The 18,613-nt window shown below is 52.7% G+C and overlaps 4 protein-coding genes across 4 annotated transcripts; 2 read left to right on the top strand and 2 right to left on the bottom strand.

Annotated features, from left to right (window-relative positions):
* Positions 1-268: 268 nt before the first annotated feature.
* COCSUDRAFT_56232 (hypothetical protein) lies at positions 269-2,737 on the bottom strand (the record flags this gene model as incomplete). Its single annotated transcript, XM_005646273.1, has 7 exons — positions 269-333; positions 442-622; positions 1,055-1,164; positions 1,488-1,674; positions 1,918-2,156; positions 2,281-2,314; positions 2,546-2,737. 7 exons carry the CDS (start codon positions 2,735-2,737, stop codon positions 269-271), a joined length of 1,008 nt encoding a protein of 335 aa, XP_005646330.1.
* Positions 2,738-3,217: 480 nt separating this feature from the next.
* On the top strand, positions 3,218-4,488 carry COCSUDRAFT_56231 (Glyoxalase/Bleomycin resistance protein/Dihydroxybiphenyl dioxygenase; the record flags this gene model as incomplete). Its single annotated transcript, XM_005646272.1, has 6 exons — positions 3,218-3,223; positions 3,316-3,527; positions 3,680-3,824; positions 4,017-4,062; positions 4,199-4,319; positions 4,422-4,488. The coding sequence occupies 6 exons, from the start codon at positions 3,218-3,220 to the stop codon at positions 4,486-4,488; spliced, it is 597 nt and encodes a 198-aa protein (XP_005646329.1).
* Positions 4,489-5,484: 996 nt separating this feature from the next.
* On the bottom strand, positions 5,485-6,557 carry COCSUDRAFT_17064 (PHP domain-like protein; the record flags this gene model as incomplete). Its single annotated transcript, XM_005646271.1, has 3 exons — positions 5,485-5,705; positions 5,959-6,136; positions 6,510-6,557. Coding segments are annotated over 3 exons (447 nt in total), but the record flags the coding sequence as incomplete, so codon positions are not given.
* Positions 6,558-12,298: 5,741 nt separating this feature from the next.
* On the top strand, positions 12,299-18,131 carry COCSUDRAFT_2407 (P-loop containing nucleoside triphosphate hydrolase protein; the record flags this gene model as incomplete). The annotated part of the gene is made up of 9 exons (XM_005646270.1): positions 12,299-12,361; positions 12,787-13,098; positions 14,035-14,088; positions 14,583-14,702; positions 15,264-15,387; positions 16,082-16,210; positions 16,627-16,872; positions 17,572-17,728; positions 18,059-18,131. Coding segments are annotated over 9 exons (1,278 nt in total), but the record flags the coding sequence as incomplete, so codon positions are not given.
* Positions 18,132-18,613: the final 482 nt, after the last annotated feature.

The raw sequence follows: 18,613 nt of genomic DNA, 5'->3' as shown, positions 1-18,613 counted from the left end.
TGACTCTAGGCATATGCAAATGTGGACTATCATACGCTGCCAGCCCACAGACATGCAAAATCTGGAGGTAAGCCTCGCAATCACAGCGAAAAAACCATCTACGAACTGGGGGATGGTACCACTGTTTTGTTGTTCTCTGCATCTGATTCCAAGCTCACTTGCACTCTCCTCCTTTCATTCGCGGAGACCTCCCAGTGCATGCCTATAATAGACAACTGGTCCACTTGTCTCCTGATTGATTGTTCTGGAGGAGTACCCGAGAGCGCCTTTATAGCTCAGTACAGGGCAGGCCCCCCGCCAGACCAACACTCTGCTCTGAGCGTTCCCTCCACACTGCAGAGCCATGCGCTCGGGATGTGAGGGTGTATGAGCCCTGCAATGCCCTGATTCAGGGCTCATTCTCAATCAACAGCCGGTATGCAGCCGTAGAAGTCTGCATACCCTTGGAAGTGCTGACAGGCGCGCTGGCTGAAGGTGTTAGCCCTCCACTGCGGCCCAAGTTTTGCTGCGCCTGCTGCTGCGCTGCCTCTGGGGTGGCCCCGGAGTCCAGCGCGCTTGACACTGTCTTGAGGGCCGTCGCCACCTCACTGAAATTCATAGGGTGCGAGGCCGCCCGGTCCATCTGCGCAGACATTAAGCCACATAAATATATGATTGTGACTGATTGTTACGTTTTAGAGACCTGTTGGGAGCCACCTGAGGCTCATTGGCCTTGTAGACAGTCCGTCACTGCCCATCGTCATATCACAAACTTCTCGTGTGTCTGTTTCCGCCGGAAATTGGCAATCCTGACACTGTTCTGGCACGAAACTGCATGCAACAAGTGGTGCAGAACCAAATAGCTCTGGGGACTTTCTTTTGTTATAAATCACTAGCAAGCTCTTGGCACAAGTTGTGCAGCAGGAACTCAGAGGTGGGCAGACACATTGTGATTGACTGGAACGGGTAGGCAGGCAGGCGGTACTTGAGACTACCTGTAGTCTTTAGTACCCCCTGAGGCAGGAAATGAAAGGGTGTATTTGGAGATGTACTGCATATTAGTAATGCGACTCACCCTTATGAGCATCTGCAGGGCATCTGCAACGCCGTGCTGCTGCGCAATAGCTTCCAGCCGCAGCCACACCTGCGCCATCGCCCGCTCGTACACCGTGATTATGTTGTCCCCTGCGCCATTGTTCCCAAACTTTTACAAAAGCCCTTCAGGATAATCAGGTGGCCAAGGCATGCGCTGCCAGACCTACACTGTGACATCATCCAAGGAGAGCGTGTGCAGTTGTGAACGTCAGGGTCCTGTCTGCCACAGCGGTATGCACGTCGGTTCAAGACCCAAGAAAGACACGTGCATACATCGCTTCAACAAACAAGAGCCTGGCAGCTGACGACAGGTGGTTTTTTTGGGATGACAACGGGGCACATGGCTCGCATTCCAGCTTATCATTCCAGCAGCAACTGCCAAAGTGAGTGCCAAATGCAGAGCATTTGCTCACCTCCGAGAGGCTCGTCGGATAGGGACATGCCCCGGGCGCGGGAGGGTTGGTTGCTTGCTCTGGACCCGAGCGGTCTGCGTAGGCTGGCGCGCGACAGGTCATTCCAAGACTTGTGGCTCTGGCTGAGGCAGTGCTTGACGAGCTTCTCTGACTCAATGTAGGCCGCGCGGACCCTCTGCGACTTTTCCTGCAGGAGTTTTCAGACTTGATTTGAGTTGTGAGCGCTGGTTTTAGCGAAGAAGTTCTGGTCATGTTTCCTTAATGCCTTAGCCACTGCGTGACACGTCAAAAGCCAGGGCTACAAAGATTGCAAGCATTGCAAAATCAGACAGAGACACAAGCAGTGCTAAAAGGGCTGCAATATTGGAGAAAAGCTTGCCTCCTTTGACGGTGTCGTGGCCAGGTCACGTTTGAGGTTCTGCCGCCATACTATGAGGGCAAATTCCAAATCTGCCAGCTGCTTGTAGTCATCGATGGTGTGTGCTGTCCGATCCTGTGCAGCGTAAAAAATTGTGAGCTGTTTTGATGCAAAGTTGGACGTAGTCATCGGCAGTGAATTCAGGCTGACTGGCACCTTGCACTGCGCTGTGTACTCCTGAGCAATCCCATGCTCTTTGGCCAGAGAAGGGAAGAAGTCTCGCTTGAGCACCACTAGCTGCTCTTCACAGGCTGCGCAGCAAGGAAATCGTAGAGTTCATGTCACAATGGTGTCTCACAACAGGATAAGTCTGCTGTCAGTGCTGGCCAGTGCGGCAAACTCTCACGATATGTTTGCGCACACGACATCGCTTACCTGCCATCAGAAATTGCCTCTTTTTCTCGACTTCCTGCAGAAGAAAAGCTTCCAGATCAGTCCCAAATAAACCTGGCTCCGAAGGCCGAAGTTGCCTAAGTAAGGCGCTTTCCGGCAGTATTCCTCCAGTACACCACGATCGCTGGTTGTGATCTTTGCAAGAGACTTGGAAGAAATGGTAAGCCACACAAAACCCTCCGAAATCCTCTTCAGACATGCGTCGATGGGAGTGATGGAACCCGAGGCGGAATTGTGTATTTCGCACCTGCATGCTCGCATAGCGCCAGGAAAGGCATTCGAACAGGTCAGCCATGTAGCTCCTCATCTGTCCCAGGAGCACGACCTCAACCTTCTTGCTGGCGTCAATAAGTTCAGCGAGCTTCTCACCATCAGCCAAGCCTTGGAGTTCCTGAGCAATCTTCTCCTTGTAGATGGCGACATCCCTAAATACGTCCATTGTTGCAGAAATTCTAAAATGTAGAAACAAGGGTCAAGGACCGATTAAAGGAAAGGGACATCTTAGATGAGAGAGAAGCGTCAGACAGCTTCCCCATCTGAGGCGACAGCTTCCCCATGGAAAATTTATCACCTCCCTGAAGAAGAGAGAGGGAAGGTCCATCGCTACAGGATCGGCACGTACTGTAGCACGTCAAGGATTTAGTGTCATCTAGGTCTTTTGAATCTGGTTTCATCGAAGGATGGGGTCAGCTTTACTTGGCAATGGTATCCTTCAGCATGCTGTGGGGACTCCTGGGCCCATCATCCTGAAGTCAGGGAATGCCTTCTTGAGCAGACAAAAGTTTTCTCACAATCACAGGCTATCAAGATTGCGGGTTGAAGCAGACGCATCAACCTCAGAGGTGAGTTTCGTTGGCGTGAAATCGACATCTGCGTTTCAGTGCTGTAGCCACGTGATCTACATCTGAATCGCTCCTTGATGCATGTATTTCCTGAAGTTATTTGGATATAAACTTTTGATCGCTTGAAAAATACACGATGATCTCATCGCCACTGAATGATCTGCAAATGTAGCAGGCACCTGTAGCAGCGCCTGGGTCCTTTGGATACACCGAACAGAAGGCGCAGACTTACCTTGGGGAGATCTTCTGGAAGTCTGTGCCTCCACAGCACCAGGAGGACAGCGCTCTCTGGGAAACAGACGCTGGGCAGGATGCAGAAGCGCCAATCGAGCTCCTGTCCATGAACCATGCTGCACTGGGCGTGCAAGATGTCGAATCCATGACAAAGTATGCAGCTGCCTCTGCCTTGTATCAATGTCATGCGAATTTGCCATGCATGTCAACATTGATCATTGTTTCATGGGGAATTTCCCTTTTATTTTTGCACTGAGAGGACCTGGGTATCTGAGCCCTTTGCTGGCTTTGCTGCTGCTCTGCAGGTTTTACACCAGGGTGCTTGGCATGAAGCAACTGCCACGGCCCCCCTTCCCTTTCGCTGGCGCTTGGCTTCAAGGCGGCGGCCTTACCCTTCACCTCATTGATGATGATCCCACCATCCCCAGGAAGGATGTCAGAAATTGGAAGGTGCTTATTTTTCCAGACCCATGTCAACTGCAGCAATGATGGCCCTTCTGTGCGCCCTTTATTTTTGCTGCTTTATTTTGTCACAACTGTCTTGTACGTTGCAATTTTTGTCTTCTTGCCTTGGATCTGCAATTCCAATCTGCATCTGAAATTAGTATTGCATTCTATAGAAGAATGTGTGCGCCAATGCAGGAGATGTATGATGCAGACCATCCAGAGCCTTGGTACATCCGCAGAGGTGCTCATAAAGGTGGGACATATTGTTGTTTTCGCCTCATCTATGCAAAGTAAATCCCTCAGCTCAGGTAACGCATTGATCTGTTCTCATCAGGGCACGGCACGATCTGAGCTTTGTATTGACGTGATGTGTGCAGCTTTTGCTGTGGCAAGCTTGGAGCAGGCTGAGCTGCGCTTGAAGCACTTCAACATAGAGTTCCACAAATTCCTTGTGCCAGGGACGAATGCCAGCCAGATTTTCCTCTATGATCCTGAAGGGTGAGGCCAAAGCCCCCCTTGTCTATTGATTGCAAATGGTATCGGCCGTCTAGGAATGCTTGCTGGGCATGTATTTTGGCTGACTGTGTTTGCAACATGCAGGAATGGCATTGAGCTTGGGGAGCACTATGATGACATTGCAGCGTCACTGAAGGGGAAGAGCTCTTAATGTCAACAAAAGGCATATTCAGACACCGGAAGAGACTTAGAACTGTCACAACTTTTGTATGTGTCTTTTTGAGCACAGTCGAGTGTGACGTGCTGCTGTGTATGTGTTGCGCAAGATGACGTCTCCAAGAGAGAATAAGTGTCGCACGTGCGTGCTGAAGGTGTTGATGGCAGGGTGAAGAGAAGGCATGAGTTCAAAGTTGAGCAGCCACATGTGCACACAATTCTCCATGTCTTTGGCGACACTTTTAGGAGAAATCAAGCTTAAGGGAGACATAGAGTCCTCAAGGGATCTCTCACTGACAAATGCAAACACAATACCTACTTAGGAAGTTTTACTTTCTTTCATTCCATGGCCATGCATATGCGTTACAATATTAGACCAGGTGACAAAACACCCGTCACTTTCCAAAATAAAGAGCAGGAGAGAGTCTTAAGAGCTTGTCCAAGCTTGTCAAGGGGCTACTATGCCAATTTACTAACAATTGCTGATAAAATTATCAACCCTGTAAAGCACTTGGAACATAACTGGTTGGTTATCTCCTGCGCCGCTTGCCTCGCTTGGCTTTAGGCTGCTGCCGATCTGTCTCCATTGGCTGCCCCTGCTCCCTCACGGTCGTCCCCGCTACTGCACTTGCCTGCTGCAGAAGTTGACTGGGTTGCTGCTCCTTGGCTGCACTGTCATTGCCCGCAGTGGGAATGCTGACAATGGTCAGAGTTCCCTTGTACGCCTTCCGCTTTTCAGCATGCCTGGCAACTTGACGGCACCGCTCTGATATTGCCGCCTACACCCCACAAGACTTGCTTACCTTCCAGTTTATTGTTATTAAATTCATAACATGCCTTTCCTGCCAGAGGCAAGGGTGCGTCTGCAGACAAGCCGCTGTTGAAGGCTACAAATCCTACCCCGTGAGGGACTCGCCGGATCCAAGATCGCCAATCAACCGTGGGCACAGTGCTCCATATTTGTACTGCCCCCCGCCTACTTCCAATTTCCTCAGCTTTTTGAGGTCATTCCTTGAGCAAACGTTGCAGCACACATGCGAGCGCAGTGTTGCAAGAAGAGAAGGATGAAGGACATCTGCACCTTGGCCTGCTGCTCTGTGAGCCCGCAGAGGGTGACAAGATTCATGACATCATACGGCCCCCGCAGTTCAAATGCCGCGCGTGCGCCGCTGCTCACGATTATGCCCTGCCCCCTGGATGCCCGCACCAGCGCTGCACCCAGCAGACACCCATCAAGACCCTCACCATGCAAAGTACATTTGGTCAAATTGTCCAGCAAGAAGCTGTCATGTCCTCGATGTGAACAAATCAGACCCTCAGATAACTCTAATTTCTTGACGCCAGACGACTCTCTTTGCTTGATTCCAAAGAGTTGCCTGCCTAAAGATCTCGTTCCCGACCTTGTCCAGTCATTTTAAATGAAGATTAAAGGGTCCTAACAAGTGCCAAGCAGGTGGCACCGCACCTGAGGCATTGGAGAAGAAGTTACGGCGGGAGGTCTCATCGCGCAGGGCGGCCGCATAGCAGATCTCCAGGTGAAGGCCTCGCTTGACCGCGGCCTGCAACGGCCCCGGCCGCAGCCGGAAGGGCAGCCGCCGCGCCATGTCAAACGTTATTATGTCTACCTCTAGCGCCGCGCACGCCTGCACACCTGCCACATGCACTCTCATCCCAGCAACCCGCTCTGGCTGCTGTGTTCCTTGCATGCCAAGCCCCCTGGAATTCTATTAGTCCGCCCAGTACCGTGTGATGCCGACGATGAGTGGGCGCCAGAATATGGCCCCCCCAAATCGAAATCGAAAAGCAGAAATACAGGCCAGGGAGATCGAAACAACCAAGTTCACATGTAGATTAAGAAAGTTATACAAGTTTTAAAGCAATGCCTACATGCGGCCCATCTCAAGTTGCCACACGTATAAAACATGAGCAAGGCAGGAGGAGATTCAGTGGTGTGCCTGTTGGTCTGCATGCATCAATGGGCCAGGAGGTGAAGGAGAGCATGATGTGTAGGGGCACCTGCTGAAACACGCGCTCCGAGAGGGGCTGCACGGCGAGCACGTCGTAGGAGGCTGTGATAGGATTGGCCGCGCCGAGAAGCTGCGCGGCGGTTGCCGCTTCCTCGAGAGCAATGGTGAGACGGCTGACCTGCGCCAGCTGCCGAGGAGCCGCCCCTCCGTTCCTGGTCAGGCCCTGCTGCGAGCGCAGCGCCTCGGCCACGCCAGGCCCTGCAGCTGCCAGGGTTGCCGCCTCCAGCGGCTGCTGTGTGCACCTGTGACCACACGATGCCTTGGCTGGAGTCTCAGTGACTTAGAGGTCCAGGACGTTTCTTCTACTAGGCTCTGGACAAGTTGCCCAGCTAAGCCACTAATTTTAAATTGTACCTGCCATAATAGGCAGAAATGGGAGAGGATCTTTCTTATCACTGCTCCTGAAGCATCTTAGAGGTCCATTTTGTCTGCTCATGCCAGCAAATGTGTTGGCAATTGTTGTTTCCCGCACCTGTCTTTGTCGATGAGGCGATCGTTCACGATATGCGCTGTTGCAACGCAATCAATTCCGAGGCGCACGGCCATAGCAACACGGTCCCTCTGTAGAAAGGAATCTACATCATCACCTTGCAGGCAAAGATCGTAGAACATCCTCGGGTGTGGACGGCATGCACGCTATTGGCCTCCAAAGAATGTTACTACAGTTTATTGAAGGAAAATATGGTCAAATCGATAAAGAATTTTACTACATTCTTGGATTGATTGGGACGCCGTCAGGCAAGCCCTGCCACGCTGGACCAGCAGGCTGACGGCCCATCTATCGCTTCTTTCAGAGCAGAAGAACGATTTCCTACTCCTATATAAAACGTAATACTGTATTTATAACGTTATTTGGAGGCAGTTATATCGTGCCGATTTTATAAGTCATAAATTGCTCTGAGCAGATAGGAGCTATATTTCCGAAACCGAGATGTAATTTCTGTCACGTTGGCTAGGATGTCTTGCTCTTTGGGGAATTGCAAAAACCTTCTGGGTTCCTCCACATTGCCTATCAGAGTGCCGGCGTCGTCAAGATGGCCCCTGCAAAGAAGGATAGTAGCGCAGGTAAAGCTAGCTACTAGGCCTAGAGTTGCTGTATTGTCTGCAAGCACGTCTGTTCTTTATTGCTAGATCAAGCCGATATATATGTACGCAATTTTGGAGCAAATGCTTATATGTTGAAGATAGGGCTGTTCTCAGCTGACAGCTGACAGAGCAACCTTGGGGATGCCAGGGCTCAGAAGGCAGTGCTCGACGAGGATCCAGAGCAATGCGAAGGCAGTGCCAGGTCCTGTCAGCACGCCGGGTGGTTGGAGCCACCACCAGCTGGGACAGCCTCTTCTCAGACCAGGAGCCATCAGCATCCAGCAACTCCTCTTGGGACATCATTCACGGCCCTTGGACCCCCCCAACAGAGGACCCTCAAGCCCCTGCAGCAATGGCAGCTTCTGAAGCCATGCATGCGAGTGCCAGCACCCCTGAAGAGGGCACCAGCGAGCCACCCATGCAGCCGTCGGAAATGGCGTCCGATGGGGCACCGGATGGCGGCAGCTGGTCAGCAATCTCTAGCGATGCAGAAGCAGCTGCAGCAAAGGAGTGGGATGACTGGGCTGGGGATGCAGAAGTTGGCCAGGCTGATCCTGGCAGCTGGTGGGAGGGCCTGATTGACCCCGTGGTGGGTGCCTCTGTGCAATGCGGACCATAATACTGCCTTATAGGAACGAAGCCATTTCGTGTTGCTCTCTGTCTTGCCTCTGCACCCACATTGAGTGTGTCTAGATGGGTGGATTAACAGCAGTGTGCGCAAGCCTCCCTGACATAGGACATTTGCTCTTGCATAGCTATCTGTCTGCATGGCCCCGGCTGGCGGGGGCCGGTAAAACCATCAAGCAGCGTACCCACGATTGCTTGCGTCTCGATGGATCTGGCAAGTCCATCAAGGTGCTGCAATTTGCGGCGGCCTTTACATGCAGTTGTCTGCAGATGCACCTTACCTCTGGCAGCTACTATTAGTATCATTACACGCTTTTCCTGCCTTGCAGACAAGTAGGAATTGAGTATAGTGAAGTTATAGCGATGTTTGCATGCGGCAGGAGGAGGGCGGCAGCAAGCGAGGCCCTGTCAGGTGGGACGCAGAGCTTCCAGCGGATCTGCCGGACCTTCCCGAGCCCGGCCCGGCGAACAGCGGCGGCTGGGCGTCGGCAGGGGAAACTCCCAGGGACAGCAGTCAGACAGGAGGAGGAGGCAGGGAATCCTACAGCAACAGAGGTACACTGGCCCCTCGCACAGTCCTAGAAACCTTTTCTGGCGCCCTGACAGATGCTCTGTCGCATTCTTGACAAATTGTGTAATTGCTGAGATATATTCTCAATGCCCACATCCTTTTGAGGTTGAGTGACAGTGCAGGGACATGAGACTGACACTGGGCTGGATGGGTTTGGGGTCATGACAAGTAAGCTGGACTGCAGGTGGGGGCGACCGGGGGGTGCAGAGGAACGGGCGGGGCCGCCGCAGGGAGGAACCGGCTCACCGAGGCGGCAGAGGGGGGTCCCAGTGGAGCGAGAGCGGCAGCAGTGGCGGTGGTTGGGCCTCGGCCGAGGGGACTGCGGGGGACTGGGGTGGTGGCTGGTGGGGGGACTCTCCGAGGGACCAGGGAGAGGCCCCCGCCATGCAGGAGGATGGCAGGGGGTGGGACGAGCCTGAACAGGAGGACGAGGGGTCTGTGGATATTATCAGCGGGAAGCAGTATTCACAAGTGCAGGCAACTGCGCTTCAGCAGTGGGAAGAGTTGGAGGCCCAGTCCAGCGCGCAGAGTGGAGAAGACCCCGAGCAGGACTTCCTGCGAGCTGCCAGGAAGCTGCAGGTGGGTTGTCATCCTGCCTGGCTCTCCTTTGTGACTTGTGCGTTATTATTATCATGATTGACGGTTGGCAAATCGAAAGCCAAAGGCCACAGGGCACACACGCAGGCGTCCGCAGCCACGTCTGGGGGGCCTGAAAAAGTATGAAGCCTAACATCAATGTGTGTGCTTGGGAACCTGCTCAAGCGTCAGCAAAGATGCAGGTGTTGCGCCTGTCAGTGCAGAGGCATGACACGGCGTGGCTTGGCCTCCCCTGGGCTCATTTGAGTGTGCTTGGGGACCTTGCATGACTATGCGCATGAGCAAAGAGGCAGCTTCATTCCTGGGTTCTGTATGGGGATGTCTTGTAGGTTGGCCGGTGAGTGAAGGGGGCTTTGTTTTGTAGGCACGGCTGGTGCTGGGAGTCAAGGCAGAGTTGGACTCCACCAAGGAAGCTATCCTGCGACTGTACAGAAGGTGACACTCCCTGCCAAGAACAACACATGTACAGAATTCACCTGCAACATTTGATACACTGCCTGGAAAGGGATGCTACGGCTTCTCCTCTCTATGCACCTGCTTGTTGTGGCAAGGCCTACATGACAAGATTCAATTCTGCTTTGAAGGTTTCATAGGTAGGTGTCCAACGAAACTACTTCCCAAGATTTGAACCTTCAAAAAAAGGGTTGAAGGAAGCTTTCTGTACAATTTTTAAAAAAATGGTGCGACAGAAAGACAAATCTTTTAGGCATGTAAGAGTGATCTGCTCGCTGGGCAGGTCGAGCACACGGCAGCTGAAGGCGTCAGGCAACGTTCTCACAAATCTTGTGGGCAGTCTGGACGGACGCCTTTACAGCAACGTGGTGTGGCGCTTCACACTCAACCCACAGATGGTCCCAGAGAGGCCAACGCAGGAGAACCAGCACGAGGGCCAGGATGCACCTGACAGCGCTCCTGAGCTGCCAGAACTGCCCTACAACAGGTGCACATTGCCGCACGATTGCAACAAATCTCTGTCCAATAGTGCTGACATTGAGGTGTTTTTAAGCAGAGCACTAGGCCATGCCGACCCCCAATGGGTTCCAGTGGTCTCTGCATTTTCTAGCGGGCGGGGGAGGCGCATTTGTGTCCTTTGAAAAACACCAAACCTTCATTTCTCTACAGTAAGATTCAACCTAAATTTGCATGTCTGCCATTGCTTTCTTTGGCCAGATGCATAACCATGTGGTGCATGCTTAAATAAGGCTTGACTCTTTGGCAGGGCAAAACATCGCGGATTAAAGGAAAAAAAAGGGTGGGCTCGCAATGTGCAGGTTTTCCCAGGGAGATGGCATCTTGCTGGTCAGGACCATGCAGGACGGGCAGCTACCCGAAGCCGTTCGTGGCACGGTGAGAGCATATTCATGCACTTATAGTTTTTATCTGGTCTTGCTGCTGACATGCACGCCATTGCCTCACTGGCACAGTACCTATTTATATGACAGCTGCCCCTCTCGTGCTACAATCGCCTGGGCATGGCAGCCAACTCTACGAATGCTGGGCAGACCTACCGGGCTAGAAGGGGTTCAGGATGTCATCTAACTGGAGTGCATGCAATGATGGGGGATATTTCTGAGGCTCCCAGACAATGGAATGCATGCAAAGATAAGTAGTTGTTCCGGGTTATCTGACCATGGATTGAGAGGAACGGTAATTTATTGTTATGATGTTGCAACGCCATGGATTGCACACAACGATGAATAAGTTTTCTGGGGCAAATAGACCATGGACGACTACCAGTCGTTCGAGGGCACGATTCTGGAGATCCGGCGGAATTTTCTGCGCATCGCATTTTCTCGCGCGGCCAGCGACGGAATGGAGGAGTGCCCTCCCAACAGTGTGTGGCGCATGGACAAGTACTCCCCAGAGACCACTTTCCAGCGCCAGCTCAAGGTGTGTCTTTTGCTTACCCGCGCCAGCCACTCCTAGATTGGTGCCTCCTCAATCTTCACTTGCAAGCAAAAACCCAAGAATTAGTGTCCTGGAAAGGCTGCGCTAGTCTCAACGAGTCAAGGTGCGCGCTTCTTTGCCTCCTTATTCCACCCTTGGGGCAGTGCCTATGTAATGTTGCCTGGGAAGCACAGGCTCACGGCCCAATTTCTGTGGCATTGAAGTTTTGCTGTACTATCAACAATACAGAGCAGTATAGGTGGACTTGCTTGCTTGTGGAGCAAAGCCTCTGTGACGAGCTCAGTGCTAGGTATTTGCTGAAGATCAAGAGAAGCAAGGGTTCCTATGAAAACCTGATGGCATGCATCCTAATTGTGTTTTGGAAGACTTTACGTGTGGGAGAGGTATGCTGAGGGGGATTACATGGGTGGCGGGCAGGCCATATACAACCTGGACCGGCCGTGGGAAGCCGAACAGAAGCTGCAGGAGGTTCGCGCCGTGCTGGGCCGCGGCGCAGGCGGAGACACACCTGCTGAGCAGCTGCTACGCAGCTTCCGCATCGGCGAGGAACGTGTCAGGAAAATTGTGCTTGGCTCCCCCGCTTCCCCTACCCTCGCATCGACCCCCCCTGCTTGGGCCAGGTGTGGGACCTCATATAGCGCTGGGTCTCAAGCTTATTGGAACTTGATTGTCGCGCTGCAGTTGGTCATCTCCGGCACGTGCAATTCTGACTTCCATGCTTTTCTGCAAGGATGGGGAAGCATGGATGTGTCTTTGCTAGATTGCTTGGCCAGCCAAGCACTGGTGCTCGAAAAATTTGATAGTCTCCAAGGGCCGACAGGGATGGGGGCAGTTGTGCAGCAGCCATGCAGATGCACGCTGCAGTACTGCATGTAATCCCTTGTACAAGGTTGCCAGGCGACTAAGGCTGATGCTGGCTTGGCGTGGCGTGGTGCAGTGATGACAGCTGGCGCAAGGATGCGCGCGAGGTGCTGGCTTCCCTGGACGGCCTGAACAGGAGCCAGCAGCGAGCCATCGCCACCGCCATGTCATCCACATTCACCCTCTGGCAGGTGCGCTGATTATTGACCCTTCAATGGTGCCAATTTTAAATAGTTGCCATGCCCTGGCACTGAGCAACTGTATCCGCCAGTGTCGACATGTCCATGCAAAGGCAGCGCATGACGATGTACCAATTAACCCAGTGCCAGCATCATGGATGTCCGTAGTTGTTGCAAGAAACTTTTTTGGCAACAGCGAAGCAACTCTGTCTTTTCTGCAATGGTTCACTTTTTCCGTGGATTTCTGTTTATTTCAATGACTTATGTCTTCCAAGGGGCCAGTCAAGTTTTCTGTCCTAGATTTACAGGGGGAGCAATGCCGCACGGATCTGACTTTTCTGGACGATCAGTAGCTGGAGCAGGTCTGGAAGTAGTATCTAGCTGACAACAACGCTCACAACTTCTGACAAACGCTGATGCTGCTGCCATGCTGGCAGGGTCCGCCCGGCACTGGCAAGACGCGGACGCTGCTGGCGCTGCTGGAGATCCTGGCGCGCATCTCGGGCACGCCCCAACGCGCGGCGATGATGGGCCCGATTCTGGCGTGCGCGGACACCAACGCGGCCACGGACAACATCGTGGAAGGGCTGCTCGCGCGCGGCATCAACGTCACGCGCATGGGCCAGCCAGCCAAGGTGCGCCCTTTTCTGTGTCTCTTATCATTAGTATTATTACTACACGCTGTTGCTGCCAGAAGGCAGCCTGCCAGGGTGCAATCTTTTTGTGGTTTGTTATCATCAAAGTTCATTGTCATGACAGTCTTTTCCTGGTAGGAGGCAGGTTGCGCCTGCAGACAAGCTCGAGTTGAAGACTGCCAAAAGCCTAATATTTTTTTGGAATTGGTATAAAAAAGCTAGTCAGTCACCGTGTTTGGGGTCCAGCGGCAGAGTATCCAGTTGCAGTGTATTCAGATCAACAGGATCAGATCAAAAGGCTGGGTGACTGATCTTCTGTGCGGTAACAAGATGGCTACAGAGGACTGCAAGTTGCCGGCGTGGTGCTGGAGTTGCCTGGGAGGAAAAGCATGATGAGATTTGAGGCTGGTGGCTTGCAGGTGAGGGAGGGAGTGCGGCATGCCACGTTGGAAGGGAAGGCCCTGCAGACGCCCGAAGGCCAGCAGGTGAAAGATCTCATAATCTGCTGCTGGTGAAGCGATTGCTGCAGGCTGTTTTGCCAAACGGCCGTCACAGCGGTAATTGCATATGATGCCTCTGGGAACACCGGAACTTTCGTAGGCGCTGATCGCTCTGATGACCGCTTGATGCGTGTACACCTCTTGGAAATTGAGACCTGCTGCCTTGCTTGTGAGCGAAACAATCGAACTCAGGGACTTGCATGCACAAATTGAACGATTGCAGGAATAAAGAAACAAGTCGGTATAAAGAAGAGGCATGCGTCTGCAGTGGCGTGCTGAGAAAGCAGCCAGCAGTTCCCCATGCAGAGTTTCTTGGACAATTGAGAGGCGGCGTTTTTGAAATTTCAAATATTTCCGTCAAATTTGCAGTTCAAAGTAGCGGAAACCGGTTTGGCTGCCGCAGGCGCAACAGCTGCGGCAACGGGCGGAGGAGCTCTTCCAGGTGCATCGCGAGCGCGGCGGCTACGCGGCGCAGAGGGACCGGGCGCTGCCGAGGGACCAGCGGGATGCTCTTTGGGAGATAAAAAAGAAGGGGAATTTGCTCTGGCAGAAAGCCAATGAGCTCGTGCAAGCCGCTGGCGAATCCGTGCTGCGCGACAGCCAGGTATGACTAAGTACTGCTGCACCTTGCTGCTGCTTGCTGCAAATAAACAGTCCAGCAGTCTTCCGAGACTCCCCGTTCTTTTGAGTATACTTGAGGTATGGTCAGCTCAAGGAAAGGGATCTTTGTCTAGATCCGTTCGTAGCTACCGTGCAGACGAGCGGGCCATTGCAGATCTGTAGAGCTCTACAGATCTCGCTCGAGCGGCTACTTCAAAATGCTTCACCATTCAATGGGTGCAGCATGCATGATTGTGTTGTGATTGGTGTTCCGGGCTGCCTAGAGGCTTGCAATGCTGTGCACTGGAGGGCTTGCACATCAAAAATTGAAGGGTTGTTTGCTCTGCTACAGTTTGCTATATTGTGAAGGGTGCAGCCTGCATGTATGTCTTGTGCTCGGTGTTCTGGGCTGCTTGAAGATCTGGAATGTGTCTCTGGAGTGCATTTGAATCTGGGTTCGAATTTGGATTCGAAAATTGAATGGGGATTGCCCTGCAGGTGGTGTGCGCGACGTGCGCGGGGGCTGGGGATGATCAGCGGCTCTTCACTGCGCGCTACAAGATGGTCATTGTCGACGAGGCCACTCAGGCCACAGAACCCTCCAACATCATCCCCCTGGTGCGCACACTCATTTTTGTAGTAGACGCTGAATATACTCCCAATTTCAACTCTCAAGTCATGGTTTACCAGCCCAGTAGGGAAGCCTGAAGCTTCCCTACTTCTAGTGCAAGATGCTGCAGCTGGGATGAGACAGGGAGAGTGAAAATTTGAGGCACAGAGGGCCAGTCTTTGAAGACTGCAAGCCTTTGCAAGGATGGCGTCTAGCCACACCCCACTGTTCAGGACTCATATATGGAAAGACCTTCCACGCAGAATTCAGCAATCCTGGAAGCATGCAAAATGCCTCATGGCTGTGTTGAGAACATGTCTCATACTGTGGCACCTCAACTCTGCTGTTGGGTGAGTTGCCTTACTTCAGTGCTCTTGCGCAGCTTCCCAATACCGGCGTGATGGCTGTCTCTAGCCTGATATATATGGTCAGGAAGAAGTGTGCAGATATTCAGCTTATGGCCTACCCGTAAGGAGGACAAGTATCAAACATGCTTTCAACACTATACCGGCTTCCAAAAAAAGATAAGCACGACAGAGGGGATGACAGGACTTGATCTGTCCTGGCAGGTGAGGGGTGCTGAATGTGTGGTGATGGCGGGGGACCCGAAGCAGCTGCCGCCGACGCTGCAGTCACAGGGGGCGCTGGATGCTCAGCTGGACCGCACCCTCTTTGATCGCCTGCAGGAGTCAGGTGTGCGCCCCCCCTGGGTTCCAAGCACAAGAGTGAGAGTTGGGCAATAAGATTTTCAAGGGTATACATTTGCCCCGGAAGTGGCAATTTTGCAGATACACACATTGCAAACAGACAGAAATAGCACAAGCCACACCCCGCGTGACCACTGCATGCACCTAGAGCAATGCATGCATCACCGTGGAGGTGCTGGCATGCAAGTCCATGTTCTTCCTCCTGCTTAAAGTGTCCAGGGACATTTTATATGAAGCTTGGTTGAAATTGGAACACGCATGGCCAAGACAAGCCAAATTTAAGACACGAAAGATCCAAAGCTTGGCAGGATTAGCGAGAGTGTGAAGAGAAAAGGACAGAGACAGACTAGTGTTGCCCTTCTGCATGCGTGCTGATGTGCACAGGGCACTTCCCTTGCTTATATTGGAACCTCCTATCCATGTCCGTCAATGTCTCTGACTCTGTTTTGGTCTCTTTCTCTGTCTCTGTCTCTGTATTCCTGTCAGTCATTCGTTTTTGTATCTGCTCATGTGAGGGCCCTGCAAGGAACGCAAATTCTGATAATGTATAATATTTGGTTGTATATTGCATATAGAAATAAGCGGGGCCTGGCGTAAAGTAACCTGCTTGACGCTCTGGGTGTCAGGAGACTTTTGAGAGAATTTGCACTAATGCATCGTAGTGGTGTATTTGTGTACAGGCCTGGGGCCAGTGCTGCTGGACATGCAGTACCGCATGCACCCGCTCATCGCAGAATTCCCATCCGCGCGCTTCTACCAGGGCAAGCTTAAGACGGGCATCAGCGCCGAGGAGAGGCCCCTGCCCCAAGGTGTGCTCCCTGATCACCATTCATCACCTCTGACAATGTCAGATTTACTACAAATCTTGGTGGAAATTTGACCTCACTCTCTGTATCTTGCATGCCATTGAATCCTACGCTGAGTTTGGCGGACCTGAAGTGAGAAGCTGCATTGCGGAATAGAGCCAGCAGACGAGAAGCCCTTTTTACCACTGACAGACGCCTACTTGAATGGTGCTGCTGTGGTGCTGGTGCTGGTGCTGCTTGGTGCTGTGCATACACACATGACATGCTTGCCAAGGGTATATCGACTTGCATTTGCAGCATATTGGGCTAGACTTCAGATTTCAGGAAGCTGTCAATAAGAATGCCGATGACAAACAGGTGAAACAGGGCACATGACAGAAACATGGCAAAGAATGACCTGCTTTTTGTGTTGCCCGCAGGGCTGGCGTGGCCCAACCCGGGCTGTCCAGTGATGATGGTGGAGTGCGAAACAGGGCTCGAAGAGCGCTCCATGACCGGCAGTATTGGAGTCACTAAGGCGAAATCACCGGCCAAGCCGGGCGCCGAAAGCGCCGCAGCCGCCAACACCGGGTCTTCCTACTTCAACAAGCAGGAAGCCATCCTCGCCGTGCGGTACGCCTCCCCACCAAAACCTGTTGCAAAGCCCCTTGAATTCTATTCGGTCAGTTGTCACTGGAATCTCCTGTTTCGACAATGGAGGCACGTCACTGGTTTCCTTTTTTGTTTGCACCCCTTCTGCAAGGCGCAGCAATGCTAAGAACTTGGGGATCGATAAGTTGTGATTGATTGGTTTATTCACATTCATGCTTGGGGCAGAGGGTTGCGATGCGCTGCATGCCAAATGTGAGCCTAAATGAATAATGATTGTGGTGCGGTGCGGTTAGGTTACCTAGAGAATTTTTGGCGCAGGGCGGTGGTCGCACTAATGACAGCGGGCGATGCAGAGAGCGCCGCTGTGCTGACTCCGTACAATGGGCAGGTCCGACTCATCCGCAGCATCCTCAAGTCTAAGGGCGGCGCCCTCTACGACAAGGTGCGCTGACTCACCGCATGACTCACCGCATGCAGTGTCACACTCTCCTGACATTTGCATTTGTTCCTCGTAGAGTTTGGCAAAAAGGCGGCGGCCTTATTGTAACAGTGGTGCTTGACTCCTTTATCCTGGGTATACGTTTAGACAGCACTGGGAGTCTCTTGCTTCATCTGCATCTTGAGATGCCACTTGTTGCCCATCTTGCCCATATGTCATGGATTGGACATGCATGTAACATAGTTGTTCTGGAAAAAAAACATGTTCTCCAGTATTTACGCGGTGACGCGGTGTTATTTTAGAAAATGAAATAAAGTGACAGTGACATGATGAGTCATGGGTGTGCAGGTGACTGTGTCATCAGTGGATGGGTACCAGGGGAGGGAAGCAGATGTGATTGTATTCAGCGCGGTGCGATGCAACGAAATGGGCAGCCTCGGTTTTGTTGCCGACCCACGCCGCCTCAATGTTGCGATCACCCGCCCGCGCCGGTACGGATCGCCAATTAGGCAATACAGTATATGCTCCAATATTGGCAGACAAATTCCCCTTGGAAGCATCTGCCTGCAAATGGCATGCCTGCTGCTTCTTCATACCGACTCTTTGTATTGCTCTCATGCGGTGTGTCTGAGGCATGCTGCATCTGGGTATTCATTACCAGGGAGAGTCTTCCGGCAGCCCTCGTTGTTCCAGTTGCATGTGGTCTTTCCTTCTCTGAAGGGCCGGACCGCATGGCCTGCCTCCCTTGGTTCTTCTGGAATTGCAAAAGCCCGACTCCAGGGACATGCAGATATTGTAGGCAATGGTGTTGATGCGCGCAGGGGTCTTGTGGTGGTGGGATCGCCCAACACACTTTCATCGGACGGCGGCTGGCGCGGCTGGGTCCGATGGGTGCGAGATCACGGCGCATTCGCGACCGCCAACTCTCTGCCGCTGTGCCCCTGGTGAGTCCCTGCCCTGTGACATCACATTTTTAAGCCCTGCACATAATGTCACGAGACTTCAAAATTCCTGGCAGCCTTGGCTTTAATTAGTCAGCCTCGATAGGTGCATTGCAGTACAACTTGATTCACATGGGTGCACATGCAGATGGGTATAATTTGATCCACATGCTGCTCACTGCGCAGCCTGGTATGGTACACACAAGTGCACTAGCATGTTCCGGCAAGTGGGTCTGTAGTCTACGGTGCAGTCTGCTTTGTTTAAGTGGAATGACCTTGACAAAGCTCAGGCCTTACTCATTCGATGCATGCAGGGAGTCACCTGAGGACGACGATGCCACCCTGGCCGCCATGGACACCTCGGAGCTGACCCCCCTCCCAGAGGAAGAGGACCTCCCGGCCACCGCCGGGGGTCCTGCTGCCGCCGGAACCCGG

Source organism: Coccomyxa subellipsoidea (assembly GCF_000258705.1).
Source record: "Coccomyxa subellipsoidea C-169, whole genome shotgun sequence".
Taxonomy (NCBI): Eukaryota; Viridiplantae; Chlorophyta; class Trebouxiophyceae; family Coccomyxaceae; genus Coccomyxa; species Coccomyxa subellipsoidea.
Note: the sequence above shows the minus strand (reverse complement) of the source record. Positions and strands in the feature narration are given on the sequence as shown.